At 44.5% G+C, this 14,967-nt stretch overlaps 2 protein-coding genes across 4 annotated transcripts in view; one reads left to right on the top strand and one right to left on the bottom strand.

Moving 5' to 3' along the window:
* LOC101471259 (uncharacterized) overlaps positions 1-1,114 on the top strand; it is a 15,062-nt gene extending 13,948 nt beyond the window's left edge. For all 3 annotated transcript variants that reach the window (XM_014410170.4, XM_076891233.1, XM_012924829.5), the window contains exons 9-11: positions 7-72; positions 154-239; positions 810-1,114. In XM_014410170.4, the coding sequence (XP_014265656.3) occupies positions 7-72; positions 154-239; positions 810-973 (316 nt within the window). In that variant the 3' untranslated portion in view covers positions 974-1,114. The remainder of the gene's footprint in view (positions 1-6; positions 73-153; positions 240-809) is intronic.
* On the bottom strand, positions 1,046-5,790 carry endog (endonuclease G). Its single transcript, XM_076891234.1, has 6 exons — positions 5,584-5,790; positions 2,333-2,526; positions 1,874-2,015; positions 1,683-1,792; positions 1,526-1,607; positions 1,046-1,446 (listed from the first exon to the last, which is right to left on the bottom strand). The coding sequence occupies exons 1-6, from the start codon at positions 5,749-5,751 to the stop codon at positions 1,246-1,248; spliced, it is 897 nt and encodes a 298-aa protein (XP_076747349.1). The 5' UTR covers positions 5,752-5,790; the 3' UTR covers positions 1,046-1,245.
* Between the last annotated feature and the right edge of the window lie 9,177 nt (positions 5,791-14,967).

Below are 14,967 nucleotides of genomic sequence, written 5' to 3'. Positions count from 1 at the left end.
GTTCAGGCTCTATAACATGCATGTGGACGACGCAGCGGACATCGACTGGGACGAGGTGGCTGGACTCATCGGGTGAGGTCAAACTAGTATTAAGTACACAATAGACTGTACTACAGGCAGTATTGTGGTGTCACACCTGTGTGTGTGTTTCAGGACTGTGACGCCGATGTGTGTGCAGAAGATGTTTTACAGGTTGAAGGTTTCCAGAGTTCCAAACTGGACGAGTTTGTCGTACGCAGGTGAGCAGCTCGAGCTTGGTGTGTGTTCCACTTCCTGTTTGTGTCGCACTGTCAGATTAAACCAGAGTGTAGCTTTGATCATGTGACCCGAGTGTCGGGTCACGTGACCTCAGCTGTTTGTGTGCAGTGTGTTTCCGACCACACAAACACGAGGACACGCCGAATCTGTTCTCCAAAACCAAACCACACAAACAAGTCGTGTCATGTCGAGCATCGAAGAAACCTCCAACCGGAGCACACCTGAGACAGCCCGACCCCTCTGAAGTCTTCTTACCTGTTCGATCACAATGGTAACTAAACTGCTCACCTGGTCAGGAGCAGCTGCGCTGTAGTGCAGCTCAAACTGAGCGGACAGACAGGCGATGAGCACCCCGGGCGTTACTCAGACTGGGGCTCAAACAAAGCCTGGATGTGTGGTCCTTGCATTTAGTACACCCCTCAGATTTCCCAGTTTTCATTGAGCACCTGGATGCAGCATGCAAGCTCTCAGGTTCAGTTGTTCAGAGTAATTCAGGTTTAAGTGTCGTGTTCAGGTGAGCCTGCAGTAATCTGTAATCGCCTGTCTCTCAGAGATCATCGACTTCCTACAGAGCAGAGCCGTCCCTGTCCTGGAGGAGAGACTGAAGAAGTGTGAGCCCCAGGAGGCGCAGGAAGAGGAGGAGAAGGAGAGACTTTATCAGCTCTCTGACATCTTCTCAGAGCTCAGTGACGACGTGGAGCTGGACAACAGCTGACCTGCAGCCAATCAACATGTGGTGTCCCCGTGGACAGACTTTATAAAAACACTTTGAAATCGGGACAGGGAGTGGGTTAAAAAAAGACTTTTATTTTGAAGGTGCAGATGCTTTGTAACATTAAATAAAATTGTTTTGGTATGTTGTGTGTTTGTTCGATCAAAAGCAATGCTCACACTGATAGTTCACAAATAATTAAGTTCATAAACGTTCGAACGTTATTGATCTGTGATTAAAGGAAGTCTGAAGCAGAGGATTGTGGGTAATGCAGCTCATCTGTCAGCGATGGCCCGTACGCCGCCGGTGGTCCTCTTCATGATGTTTGGCACAAACAGGAGTCCTGACATGCGCTCGATGGTTTCTATGGGAACCAGGAAACGCTCCAGAGGAACCTGCTCGCTGATAGGTTCGTTTGGTAACACGTACGAACGGAGCTCCACCCCCTTGCCGTCCGCTTGCTCCAGGATCAGCACCTGAGGGCACATGGGACAGGAGAACTTATCGCCAGCTGACGGGCAGGAGTGCTGACACCATCCGGCGGGTCGCCCTCACCTTAAAGAAGTGTGTCGGCACGGCGACGTGGTTTCGTCCTATCACTTGATATCGAACGTAGAGTTTCCCGTCAGCCTCTTGCCTGAAACACGCACCTGACAATGTCATTCCCAAGCCCCTCCCCTCAGTCATCACAGAAGGATGGGCAGCAGGTTACCTGGGCAGGTAGAGCGGGCCAGTGCAGACGTAGACGTTGAGGTAGCGTTTGGTGAGGGAGCGGCAGAGTTTCTCCAGGTTGTTCCAGGTGTTCTGGTTCAGGTGAGGGTTCTGCTCACAAACACCAGAGATCCATAGAATCAATCAGGTAATCAATACTCTGGATGAGCCTGTCCAGGTAAAAAGTCTCACCTGTGGAGCCACGTTGCTCAGGTAGAACGTGTCGTCCATGGCTTTCTGGCTCCACTTGTGGTTGGCTGCTGCGGCCAGGTGGCCCCTGTCGAACCCGCTCCCCTTGTAGTCGGCATTGGTCGCTCGGTGGAAAACATGAACGCTGCCAATGAATGAAAACAGATGTTACACGTTAAGAATTCAAACAACTTCACAGGTAGAGAAGAACGTCCTTCACCTGTCGCCTCGTTAACCTGCACGGACCACAATTTTCAAGCAAGGAAAGTTGGGGTCACGGTGTTTATCTGCAGCTCTGCTCGCACAGTTGGATTTTTACAGCATCTCAATAAGAGCTGCAGAAAGGCGAGTCCAGCTCGCACCTCATGAGGGCCGGTTCTGGCCCACGTGCCCTGTGTTTGACAGCCCGGTGGGAGAACACTGATGTGAACATGAACTTTACCTGCCCTGTTCCTGTCGCACCTGTCATCCTCTTTGAACTCGCAGTACTTCCTGTCTGACAGTCCGCTCAGGGAGGCGGGGTTTAGCCGCTCTATTACCCAGGATGCAGTACGCGTGCGGGGGTCGTAGGAGGTGACGTAGGATTCTCTGGTCTTGATGTTGCCCAGTGAGGGGAAGCCATACTTCATCACAGCTCCTGAGCTACCTGGACTCACCTAGACACAGAGACACACTCAATCAGCCAATCGGGAACACAGAGACTCCTCCCACTAATTGATCAATAATCCAGAGTATATGGAAGTCTTCTTCCTCAGTGTTTTTATGGACTCACACACCTGAAGGAGCTGCTGCAGCATCGACATGAACAGCGTGCAGCAGATGGTGTAAGTGTTCCTTCTAACTGCATTTTGATACATTCCTAGTTTTATGAGCAGCTGTTAAAGTCACAGCTGGAGCCTGAGTGAATAAAAACTACTTCCTGTTGAGTTGCTGCATGAAGCATGCCGTATGAGCCCAGTGATCATTGATGTCCTTTGTTATGTTACAGCTTCATGTTTGCTTCAGGTCAGCTAGGATCAGTGATGATGGAGGAAATGCAGTCGCAGGGCGGAGGAAACGAGTTCCACAGCAGCCAGATAGAAGAACATACCATGGATTTCATTTTTTTTTACCCAGTGAGCCAAATGATTGTGACGTGACAGTCACAGGAGGATGTGCTGTCAGCAGTAGCGGTTTTTGATATGGGCGGTTGCCCGCGGCGGCATCACGGGCATCGGCAAAAAAGAAAAAATAAAGTTGCTCGTACTCATGCTGCCCCGACATCAGCCAGCGCATATTGGGAATGGCAGAGGCACCGATCGGTTTTCTATCACCTATTTGCTGGGAGTAAGAGCGCCCTCCGTTTGCGAGGTGCGCCTGCTGCTTGCGGCGGAGTGTCTGGCTGGCTGGAGCAGCGTCTAATAACCAACTCGCAAAATAAAACAAAGCAACAAACACAAAAACACCAGACATCATGATACAAACTTATAATTTGCACCGATGTTTCTTCATAATTCTATACACGAAAAGTGAGCGCGAGAGCCCTCGGTGCGCCTGCGCGGTGCTGAAGTCAAAGTAAACTTTATTGTCATCTCCGCTACAGACAGTCCAGCATATAGAGACGAGACGACGAGGCTGCAGTTACAGCAGTGCAAGTAAACAAACAATAAATATAAGAAGAGTTAGAAAATAAATTTACACTTTAGGACTCGGGGTAAAGGATCAATAACAAATTTATAATTAAGCTTGACGATTTAAAGTCTCACACACGACCCTTTGAAAGGGGAGGGGCCGGTGTTGTGCCAAAAAGTGATTGTCTGCCAAAAACTGATTTCCAGTGTTTCTGTGTATTTTTTATGTGTAATATCTTTACGTATGTTCGTAAATAGACTTCGGTGAACAGGGTTTACAAAGGGGTTATATAGAGAATTAAAACAATATCTGTTTTTCAAGTATCTTTACAACTCTCTGCTATTGTACTTACATTATAACCAATCCGGTCCTTTATCCCCACTTAAAATATTTTTACAGAAATATTGTAATATTTGCTGCCATTTCTGCTGTCCTCTTGGCCAACTTACTCTTACAAAAGACATTTTTAATGTTAATGAGATTTTTTTAACTGCATAAATAAAGGTTATATAAAAGTCACTGCCAAAAACTGATTGCGGCTTCTACCTTGTTACACGAATGTTGTTTGTGGCTCAAGATGACTTTATGTCATCCATGAGGGATGCATTTGACATATGTTTCACATATTATAGCCCAACAAGTTACTCATAGCAATTTAAATACGAGCAATCAGTTTTTGGCAAATACCGGAAATCAGTTTTTGGCAGACAATCACTTTTTGGCACAACACCGGCTGCTTCCAAATAGAGCACATTTCATTCAGCATGTTGTAAATCCAAGCCCATCATGTATTCATGATTTGAATCCTGGGTTGTGTGAAATCCCAGAAATAAACCCTCGACAAAGTAAATCTGTGAACTAAGGTGTAGGTCTAGGTTATGTTGTGGTGACCCTTGAGTTGGGGGATTTGTGTTCATACTGAAGAGCAAAATTAAAACCAATGTAAGATGGACAAGAAAAGTTCAAAGCCATCGGGTGCTCAGTTTAGAAAATAGAGAAAAGAAGAGAAACAAGCAACAGATCCAGGTAAGCAGATGTGTGATTGGATAATGGCAGGTCATCCTGAAACAATCAGAATCAGAATACTTTATTAATCCCTAAGGAAATTATGTGGATTACAGTTGCTCCAAGAAGAAATGGTAAAAATATTAACAGTAACAGACTAAACTCCAAACAATACATTATGTTACAGATTTTACACGTTTAAGAAACAGCACTAATATATACAGATCACTCAATTCTAAATATCAAGGATTAACAGAGGTGATGATAAATAAATATCAAGAAAATTGACAAGAATATTCCAGAGTAGAAAAGAGCGTGTGTAAAAAGGCTGTAGCTGTTGCAGTGTTCACAGTGTGTTAGGTGGAGGAGTTGTACAGGGAGATGGCCACAGGCAGGAATGATTCCTGTGTCGTTCAGTGGTGCATTGTGGGTAATCTCAGTCTCTGAGTGTGCTCCTGTCACTAGCCAGCATGTCATGGAGTAGGTGGGAGGTATTATCCATGATTGTCCTTATCTTGGACAACATCTGCCTCTCAGACACCACCCTAACGGAGTTCAGCTCCATCCTCCTCACAACATTACTGGGCTTGTGGTTCAGTGGTTCACTCAACCTGCTGCCTCTGTATACAACAACAGCATAGAGGATAGTACTGTCCAAAACAGAGATGCCAGAGGGAGTGTTCGCCCAGGCCGCAATACAGGCTAGAACCGCCACTGGCTGTTACCGACATACAGCAGCAGGGTCTGTCAGTGAGAACCAGCAGAGAGACTCAGCGGCTCCAGTGTGAGCTCAGGCTCGAGTGTTCGCTGTGAAAACAGCAGCTCCGATAAATGAGAGGAGGCTGAAGGAGAGCCGGTCTGCTGTGGGTCTCACAAACAGCTAAAGTGAGATGCGCGCTTTGTAGTCAGTCTCCTGCAAGTTGTAGTTTTTAACACTTCGGAGATCCGGCGTCACGTCGTTAAGCAGAGACGTTAAGCGTCTCCTAACTTGTTTTCCTCATCGGGTCAAGGAAACAATGTTAGGAAAACTAGATAGAAGACACTTTTGGAGCACACACAAGCAAATGCCGGAAGTCTATGACCTCACGCACACTCACCTGCAGCTCTGATGCCTGCACCGTCGGGACTCCCGGTACCGGGATGACCGGAACCCGGCTCATCAGGCCGGCTCCCCCCTCCTCACGCCAGCCTCCGGCGCTCAACAGACGGCTCGCCGCCGCTCCGAGTCCCGCTCCGAACACCAAGGTCGCCCCGGTCCGCCACATGCTGCCGGGTCAGCTGCTGGTGACGCGCTGTGATGACGTCACAGGAATGTATTTAATAAGCGTCTACCTGTCTGTGTGTGTGCAGCAACATTTCGTGTCCACATATTTCACTTTCAGTGATTTTTGTGCCAAATATGTACAACAAAGTCCTAAATTATGTGATTGTTTGCCATTCTTTAAACATAAATCAAATGCAAATTAAATATTATTTATTACACACCTTTTTGTTGACACACCCTCAATTTTAATTTCATTGCGTCCCACAGTCAGTGTTGGAAAGTAACAGAGTACATGAACCACCGTTACCTATTTAAAACACAAAATATGAGTAACTGTATTCTGTTACCGTTTAAAAAGGTGGTATTCAGAATACAGTTACTTTGTTGAAATAAAGGATTACACGGCGGTCTTTTCCCGTTTCATATGTTCGGCTATGCCCTCTCTGTTTTTGGTTTCCATGCCGGTGGAAACCCAAACAAAACACGCATTAAGAGGCTCCAATGTCTGTGTCTCAATCTCACGGCCCACGTCACCTCTACATGTGGCCGCATACTGACATGAAGAAATATTTTTAAAAATTACTGTTCAAAAAATGACTTAATAAGAAGGCAACAGGCAGAGTGTTACAGGCATCGCCCTGAAGAATGTAGCCTCGTGGGCAGTGTAGTCCAGCTGTAAGTAAGCTATTAAGACTCGACTGTACGCTGTGTTCGTGTTTCCTTTGAAACAATAAGCTCCGTTGGAGTCTTTCAACGCCTCTCTCTGTCTCTCGCTAGCAAAGTTGACCCAGACAACAAAGTAAAGCTAGTTTTCAGCTACGAGCCCGACACGAACCTGACGTATTAGCCAGAGGTCCCTTTACTATGGTTCGGAGCCGCGGACCTGTTTTATATGGTGAGTGACAGGAGAACGGCGGCTAAGCTGTCATCCCTGTTGGACAACATCTCCCACCCCATGCAGCAGACTGTGACAGCACTGAGCAGCTCCTTCAGTGGGAGACTGCGGCACCCACGGTGTGGGACGGAGAGATTTCGCAGGTCTTTCCTCCCCACTGCTGTCAGACTCCATAATAAAGACTTTAACTGATCAAGCACACACATCCATACATATGCAATAATACTAAGTGCAATAATCCTTTCTGTCATCGTTGTATTTTTACTCAGTTGTATATAGTATTTGTATTTGTATTCTATTTTTTATCTTATTGTATATTTATTTTATTTTATTCTACTGTATATAGTATTTTATTTTATTCTATTCTGTACAGCTGTGTACTGTATTTATTCTTATTGTATTCTAATTTTTGCCTCATAACTTTTGCACTGTCCACTTCCTGCTGTGACAAAACAAATTTCCCACGTGTGGGACTAATAAAGGTTATCTTATCTTATCTTATCTTATCTTATACGCGCCGAATAGTTTTCTATACGAGATCACTGCAAAAAGTGCAGCCTTACCTAATGTCCACCTACTGTTACTCATTATATTAAGATTTAAACATCTAGCTGGTATTGGTGTGGAGAGTAACCTTCAGTAATAGTAATAAATCACACAGCAATAGGACATTCATGTAGTTGTAAAAAACAAGGTAATATATTAAGTAATCCAAAGTATTCAGAATACGTTACTCTCATTGAGTAATGCAGGAGCGTTTTTAGCCCATTTTTTATGAATCAAAGTACCCCCAAAGATTTCTTACTTTTTTTTGACAATATTTGCTGTTTGTGTGTCACACTACTAAAAGTATAAAAAGCATACAGTACTTGGTTGAGACGTAACACTTTAACAACAAAAGTATAGAGCCTCCCAAAATGGTTTGTTCCAGCTCTGCCCTGCTCTGGCTCTAGCATCCTTTCTGCCAGAGCGATGGCGGCTGAGACGCAGCGGAGCGGATGTGTGAGTGCCTGGCTTAAAACAGGACATGCTAGCTGCATTTAGCCTTCAGTTACTCTTATATCGTTAGGTAGGAGTCAGGCCATGTTTCTTTTTAGCTGAAAAACATTACACCCAGCTAACCTGCAGTATTGAAAACGTGTTTTCTGACAATGTTTGCTGACCTACAATCCGTCCTGCTCTGTAGTAAAATCAGCAACATTTGACCGTCCTGTTGCTCCCATTGAAATTTATACAGCCTTTTTAAAAGCTAAAACTTAACATTGTCAGTAGCCTGCTGTTGTTACTACTGTCCTGTTTGGAATGGAAGGAGAGAAGCTGCTTATTTTGTCCTATTTGCATGTGCCGGTATTAAGCCCAAGGTACTAACTAGCTAACTGACTGGATGCTAATTAGCCTTATAACTCCTGTTGTCTCTCTCTATAATTTATATTAATATTAATATTTTTTACATTTGTATATCATAAGGACTCCTCTATTTTTGGAGTGTATTTTTATGTGTCTGTATTATATTACACATACACATTAAAAGTGAATCCCTGTCCAAAAATGCACTCAGTTTACTTTTTACTCACTATGAGCATCATTCATTATTCTTCCCCACTTATTAAGGTTAGGATATGTATTTTTGTTTTTATTCCAATCCGTTCTTCTTTTGCAGCATTTAAATAACCTTTATCAGATTTGATGGTTTTGTTACAAACTTTTCAAAAAGTGTTTTGCTTTTCTTTCACAAATGTGGGATTAAATAGTGTTAAAATGTACAAAACAGTGATGTCGTGTTTTGTGACGAGGACCCAGGCACAGAGAGACTTGATGAATTTAAGAATCTTTTGATTTAATAAAGACGTTTGAAGACTTGTACAGAGATGGTAAAATTATGACTGATAACGGAGACAAAGACAACAGGCGACGAGGACAGGGAGGAACAGGGCTTTAAATGCACCAAGGAGACAGTCAGAGAGAACTCGGGACAACTGGAGACATTTAAGGATGCAGGGACTGACAGAAGGAAGAAGTTTATCTTGACTGGCTGGGCAGCTGTCTGGGTGCTCAGCACCCCCAAAGCTCTGAGTGCATCAATGAAGGACAGGCCCCTGCACCGTATGTACCACCGGCAGATAGAGGAGGTGGCTGATATCCAGAAGTCCTACCAGTGGCTGGACAAAGCTGGACTGAAAGACAGCACAGAGGCACTAATCATGGCAGCACAGGAACAAGCTCTGAGTACAAGCAGTGGCGTGTCTAGAAAATTTTTGTTGGGGGGGCCAGGTAGGGGCACAGATTTGGAGAAGGGTGGCAGATGTAATTGGCAGATAATGTTTAAAAAAAATTCTACCAACCATTAACCATAATCCAATAACCCTGTAAACCTAATAACCGAATGCGCTTTTAACTCTTATTAGAATGAGATTTTAACCACTACGGTGCAAAGTTTTTAGATACTGCGTTGATAAAGTACAAGAGATACAATCAGTCAGTGTTTACTCAGCATTCAAGGACAGCAATACTTGCATAGTATTTTTACGGACATATAGTGCACATATGTTTTGGGCAAAAACATTTTTTAATATTAAAATACGAACATTTCAAATTCAAATTCAAATTTTATTTGTCACACACACACAACCATGCACAGTATGACATGGGGGTGAAATGCTTGTAGCTGTACAATGCCCGACCATTAAATGACAGAAGAAAAGTTTTACAATATTTACAATTTACTACAAAAATTTACAAATTAACTTAGGAATTTACAGTAAAGAATGTGCAAATAGCAGAAGAGATTATAAAGATAAGGATTATAAATTACAGGAATTATAGGATTATAGGAAATGTGTGGTGGTGCGTGTGGTGACGTGTGTGAGAGTCCAGTCTTATAGTGACGTGTTTGGGAGAGTCCAGTCCTACACCTGGTTCAGGCCCCGAATAGCCTGGGGGAAGAAGCTCCTCCTCATTCTCTCTGTTTTGGCCTTAAGGGAGCGGAAGCGCTTTCCAGACCTCAACAGTGAGAAGAGTCCATTGTTGGGATGGGAGAGATCCATCATAATCTTCCTAGCTTTGGACTTGCACCGCTTGGTGTAGATGGACAGCAGGTCAGGGAGCTCTGATTGAATGATGCGTTCTGCCGAGCGCACCACCCTTTGCAGATCTCGTCTGTCCTGCTTGGTGCTGTTCCCAAACCAGGTGCAGATGTTTGACGTCAGGACGCTCTCGATGGTGCAGGAGTAGAAGTTCTTGAGCACCTTCAGTGGCAGATGGAAGTCTCTAAGTCTTCTGAGGAAGAAGAGACGCTGACGGGCTTTCTTAACCAGGGTGTTGATGTGACAGGACCATGACAGGTCCTGAGTGATGTGGACACCCAAGTATCGGAAACTGTCCACTCTCTCCACTGGCGTGCCACTGATGATGAGGGGTTTGTAATTCCTCGCCTGCTTTGTAGTGAAGTCCACGATCAGCTCCTTAGTCTTGCTGACGTTTAGGAGGAGGTTATTCTCCTGGCACCAGGTCTCCAGGTTCCTAATCTCCTCCAGGTAGGCCGTCTCGATGTTGTCGGAGATCAGGCCCACAACAGCAGTGTCGTCAGCAAACTTGACAATGGAGGTGGTGTCGGATGTGGCTACACAGTCATAAGTGTACAGTGAGTACAGCAGGGGGCTTAAAACACAGCCCTGAGGCACTCCAGTGCTGAGTGAGATGGAGGGGGAGACTTGTTTTCCTACCCTCACTGATTGGGGTCTGTCTGTGAGGAAGTTGAGGATCCACTGACACAGTGATGAGCTGAGTCCTAGATCCGTCAACTTGGTGAAAAGCTTAGAGGGAATTATTGTGTTGAATGCTGAACTGTAGTCCACGAACAGCATCCTAACATAATTCCCTCTGCCAGTGTCCAGGTGACTCAGGGATGTGTGGAGCAGGTGAGATATGGCATCGTCTGTGGAACGATTAGTCCGGTAAGCAAACTGAAGTGAGTCGATGGTGGCAGGAAGTGAAGAAGTGATGTGATCTCTCATCAGTCTTTCAAAACACTTCATCACAATTGAAGTCAGTGCTACTGGACGGTAGTCATTGTGGCAAGTGGGCTGTTGTTTCTTTGGAACAGGGACAATAATGGACCGTTTGAAGCACGTGGGAACCACAGCTTGGGCCAGGGAGAGGTTGAAGATCTCCGTGAACACCGGTGCTAGTTGATCATTTGTAACAAACAATTGACAAATTAGCCAATGACAATGCAAAACTTTATCTGCCTGTTAAAAAAAGAAGATAATCTTCTCACAAACTGGTGTTTGATTTTGAAACAGGAAAAAAGTGGGGAAACAAATGAAAAGACTAACATTTGAATAAAACCTGAAAGCAAGTAAATACTTTCTCTGCTGCCTTATGGTAAACTTTGGTAATATTGATAAAGAACAACACTGGCTGATGATGAAGTACAGACAGCTGGCATGGTGACACTGCCAGTATTAACCTGCAGGGATGGACTGGGACAGAAAATCGGGCATTTTGACTACAGACCGGCCCACCAGGTATTAGAGCCATAAAGACTTTGAATGAAAACAAATGCTGTTGTGACAGTGATGTACAGTCTTGTTGGTATATGTATGATTTCTATACATTTTAAGTCAGATAAAAACTTTGGTTGTAAGATTTAGATAATTATTTAATAAAAGCGAGATATTTTAAATGAGAATAAGAAAGAAAAGTATTTCTTTGTGCCCCCCTCTCCCTGTTAAAGCCCTACCTGCCCCCCTGGCAACACTTTGCTAGACCCGCCCCTGCACAGTTACCAGCTGTCAGCTGCTTAGAAAAGGATCCTGGTGTTATTTGTCTCTCAGAAACAGTTCATAACTTCAACTCATTCATGTCACCTAAAAGGTAAACCTGTTTCTCCATCACAGCTCTGATGATTCAGTAAGGACATCTCCTGGTTTCATCTTCATGTTTCCCTCTCACCACATATCCAAACCGACATCATGACCAGCAGCTTTACAGCTGTGGCTCCAGCAAACATCAGCTGATACTAGAAATTAATATTAAATAAATTCTGACAACAGCTGATCAAGCTTAAACGTGCTGCTGTTGTTTAGCGCGACATCTGCTGGTTTCCTCTTTCTGGCGCAAAGTGGGCGATAAACAAACAAGAGAGCCGATCAGCTGATCATTGATCAGTTTCATGATTGAAGTAGCAACAGGAGAGGGAGGGGGAGAGAACGAGAGAAGAAGAGGCAGCTGTGCAGCGTAACGACAGAATAACTCCAGTTTTGTGTCTTTTTCCATCCTAGCTGAAGTTCGGGACAAACTGCGTCTCAGCTCAATATGAAACGTGTAATATTTTCTCTGAATGAGGGACCATTCCATTTTTTTAAGGAGTCGTTGGCAACTCTACTAACTAACCTTATGAATAAAATAAAGTTCACTATCAGTAACATCATAGCACCCACCCAGCTGTATAAAAACTCCGTCAAGCTGGCTAGAACGCAGTACGAGTTATTGTAACTGACTGTAAAAAGTCAGCACAACAAAAATAAACTCCACCTAAACTTGGTTTGTATCTGACCCAGATAGACTGCAGGTCATAACTTCTTACCTGAAGTTCAGTTCACCTGACACTCGGACTGGTGGCCGCTTCGGGGCTCTCCTCCTGCCTCCCCTTCCCTCATCCACCTGCTGGCCTCTGTGGAAGCCCCGCCATAGCCACCACCAAACAACTGAGTTATTTTTACACATCGACCTGCATCTGGCCAATCCACCACCTCTCATTGTTCATGCCGTTACAAAAAAAATAAAAAATAAGTCACCGGGCAGATGCCCGGTATGCCCGATGGCCAGTCCAGCTATGTTAACCTGCAACCAAATCTGCAGCTCCATACAGCAATGTTACGACTTAGATTACATCTTATAACTCAGAACTCTTATGTTAGCTGCCCTCAGTAGCATACTGTCTGAAATATTCCACGGCTGCAATAATTCTTTAAGTGTTATTTTTTCCTTGGTATTCTAATTTCACCGAAATTTACTAAACTCAACAAACTTAATATTACTTACTGGGACATTTATTCTGTCCTCATTTTCTTTCACTGAAAAATTGTTTCCTGCAGTGCGTCTTTCGTGCTTGGCTCTCCTACCTTTGCTAACGTGATGCACATAGCGCAGAAGCCGGTGCTGCATTCACTTACACTCGGATATCTGAGCTTCACCGTGAAAACATAATCGGACATTTGATATTTGATTGAATTTTATTGTTTTACCTTTGGAGTGGCACCTGGGGTGGCCAGTCTGGTTGGGGGGGGGGGGGGTGGCCTGTGCCCCCCCAGGCCACCCCGCTGGACACGCCATTGAGTACAAGATCCATAGAGGCTGGGGCCTATCACAGCAGGCAAGACCCCAGGTGCAGGCTGTGTAAAGAAGAAACAATCCAGCACATAACAGCAGGGTGCAAGATGCTAGCAGGCAGGGCATACATGGAACGCCATAACCAAGTGGCCGGCATAGTGTACAGGAACATCTGTGCCGAGTATAACCTGGAAGTCCCGAGGTCAAAATGGGAGATGCCCCCAAGGGTGGTGGAGAATGACCGAGCTAAGATCCTGTGGGACTTCCAGATACAGACGGACAAAATGATGGTGGCTAACCAACCGGACATAGTGGTGGTAGACAAACAGAAGAAGACGGCCGTAGTGATCGATGTAGCGGTTCCGAATGACAGCAATATCAGGAAGAAGGAACACGAGAAGCTGGAGAAATACCAAGGGCTCAGAGAAGAGCTCGAGAGGATGTGGAGGGTGAAGGTAACGGTGGTCCCCGTGGTAATCGGAGCACTAGGTGCGGTGACTCCCAAGCTAGGCGAGTGGCTCCAGCAGATCCCAGGAACAACATCGGAAATCTCTGTCCAGAAGAGCGCAGTCCTGGGAACAGCTAAGATACTGCGCAGGACCCTCAAGCTCCCAGGCCTCTGGTAGAGGACCCAAGCTTGAAGGATAAACCGCCCGCAGGGGCGAGAGGATAATTTATTCTCTCTCTCTCTCTCTCTCTCTCTCTCTCTCTCTCTCTCTCTCTCACTATTTTATATATATATATATATATATACACACACACATTTGATGACTATACTAAACTTTATTTTGCTATGCAATTGAATCTGGTAAAATTTCTTTACTTCTTTCTTCATACTGTACTTGTCCCAGTAGTAATTTTACACCCTGTTAGAATGTGCTTTATTGCCTTAAAAAACTACAGCCCCTGTGGGAGAACACAGGAAGTGACATCATTTGTTTTTGGAGGGAATTCAACTGTGGAAAATGAGGTAAGATTCAACGGTCACTCTCACTTTCCTTTTTTTATTCAGGATATTTTTGGTTCACTTTTGCAAACAACTTGCTAACTGTGCTAAGCTAATGGTATGGACCTGTTCCTAAATGGTTTGTTCCACTTTTCAACTTGTGCTTTTATGAAAAGGTGGCGTATTCCTTGAATTATGTTACTGGTCCTTGTTCATGTTTGATGTTGTGTGCTCCATTCTGGTATTTTACAGCTGCTTGCATGTTTTTTTTTTTTTGTTAATGATTTTTTGTTTCTTGTTTCTGACGTACTTTTTAATGAACAAACATATAAGAAGCAAAGATGAACCGTAGATGTTTACTGTCAGTTTTGGCTGGCGGTCATAGGTTCTGTCTGTTAGGATGCCTGGGTCGTTGACCCAGGGTTTTTGAGTTTAATATTTATTATTTCTAGTCTTTGGTTTCTTTGAGTTCTGTCTTATGGTTTATGTCTCTGTCTTCTCTAGTTGCTCTGTCTCCCCTGTCAGCTGTATCCCCTTGTCTAGTTCGCGTCTCTGTGTATCCTTAGTTGCTATATCCCCGTGTCCGGTCAGTGTCTGTCTGCCCTGGTCCCACGTCTCTGTTCCCTCTGTTGTAGTGCCTGCATGTGAGTCTGTGTCTTTTGTTCAGTCTGTGTTATGGGTTTCCTGTTTTACTTTGAAAGCCCATGTCTGATGTTAATGTGTCTTGTTTTGCTTCCTTTGTCTCGTTAGGCCTGATTTGCCCCAGCTGTGTTTCCCTCCTGTTACCCATTCCCTGATTGCTCCCTCTGTGTATTTGAGCCCTGTGTTTCTCTGTGTCGCGATCTACCGTTTACCTAGCTGTGTGTTCTGTCAGTCCTCCGGTGTAAGTTTATTTTGATTTTTTTCTAGTTATGTTATATTTGAGTTTAACATTAAAGCTGTTTTGAGTTCACATCTGGCTCCGGAGTCTGCACCTTGGGTCCTATTCCTGTCTGCACACAGCCTACACATTACACTGTCCAATAATATGATGCGAGACTGGA

The sequence above is a fragment of the Maylandia zebra genome, linkage group LG12, assembly GCF_041146795.1.
Source record: "Maylandia zebra isolate NMK-2024a linkage group LG12, Mzebra_GT3a, whole genome shotgun sequence".
Taxonomy (NCBI): Eukaryota; Metazoa; Chordata; class Actinopteri; order Cichliformes; family Cichlidae; genus Maylandia; species Maylandia zebra.
Note: the sequence above shows the minus strand (reverse complement) of the source record. Positions and strands in the feature narration are given on the sequence as shown.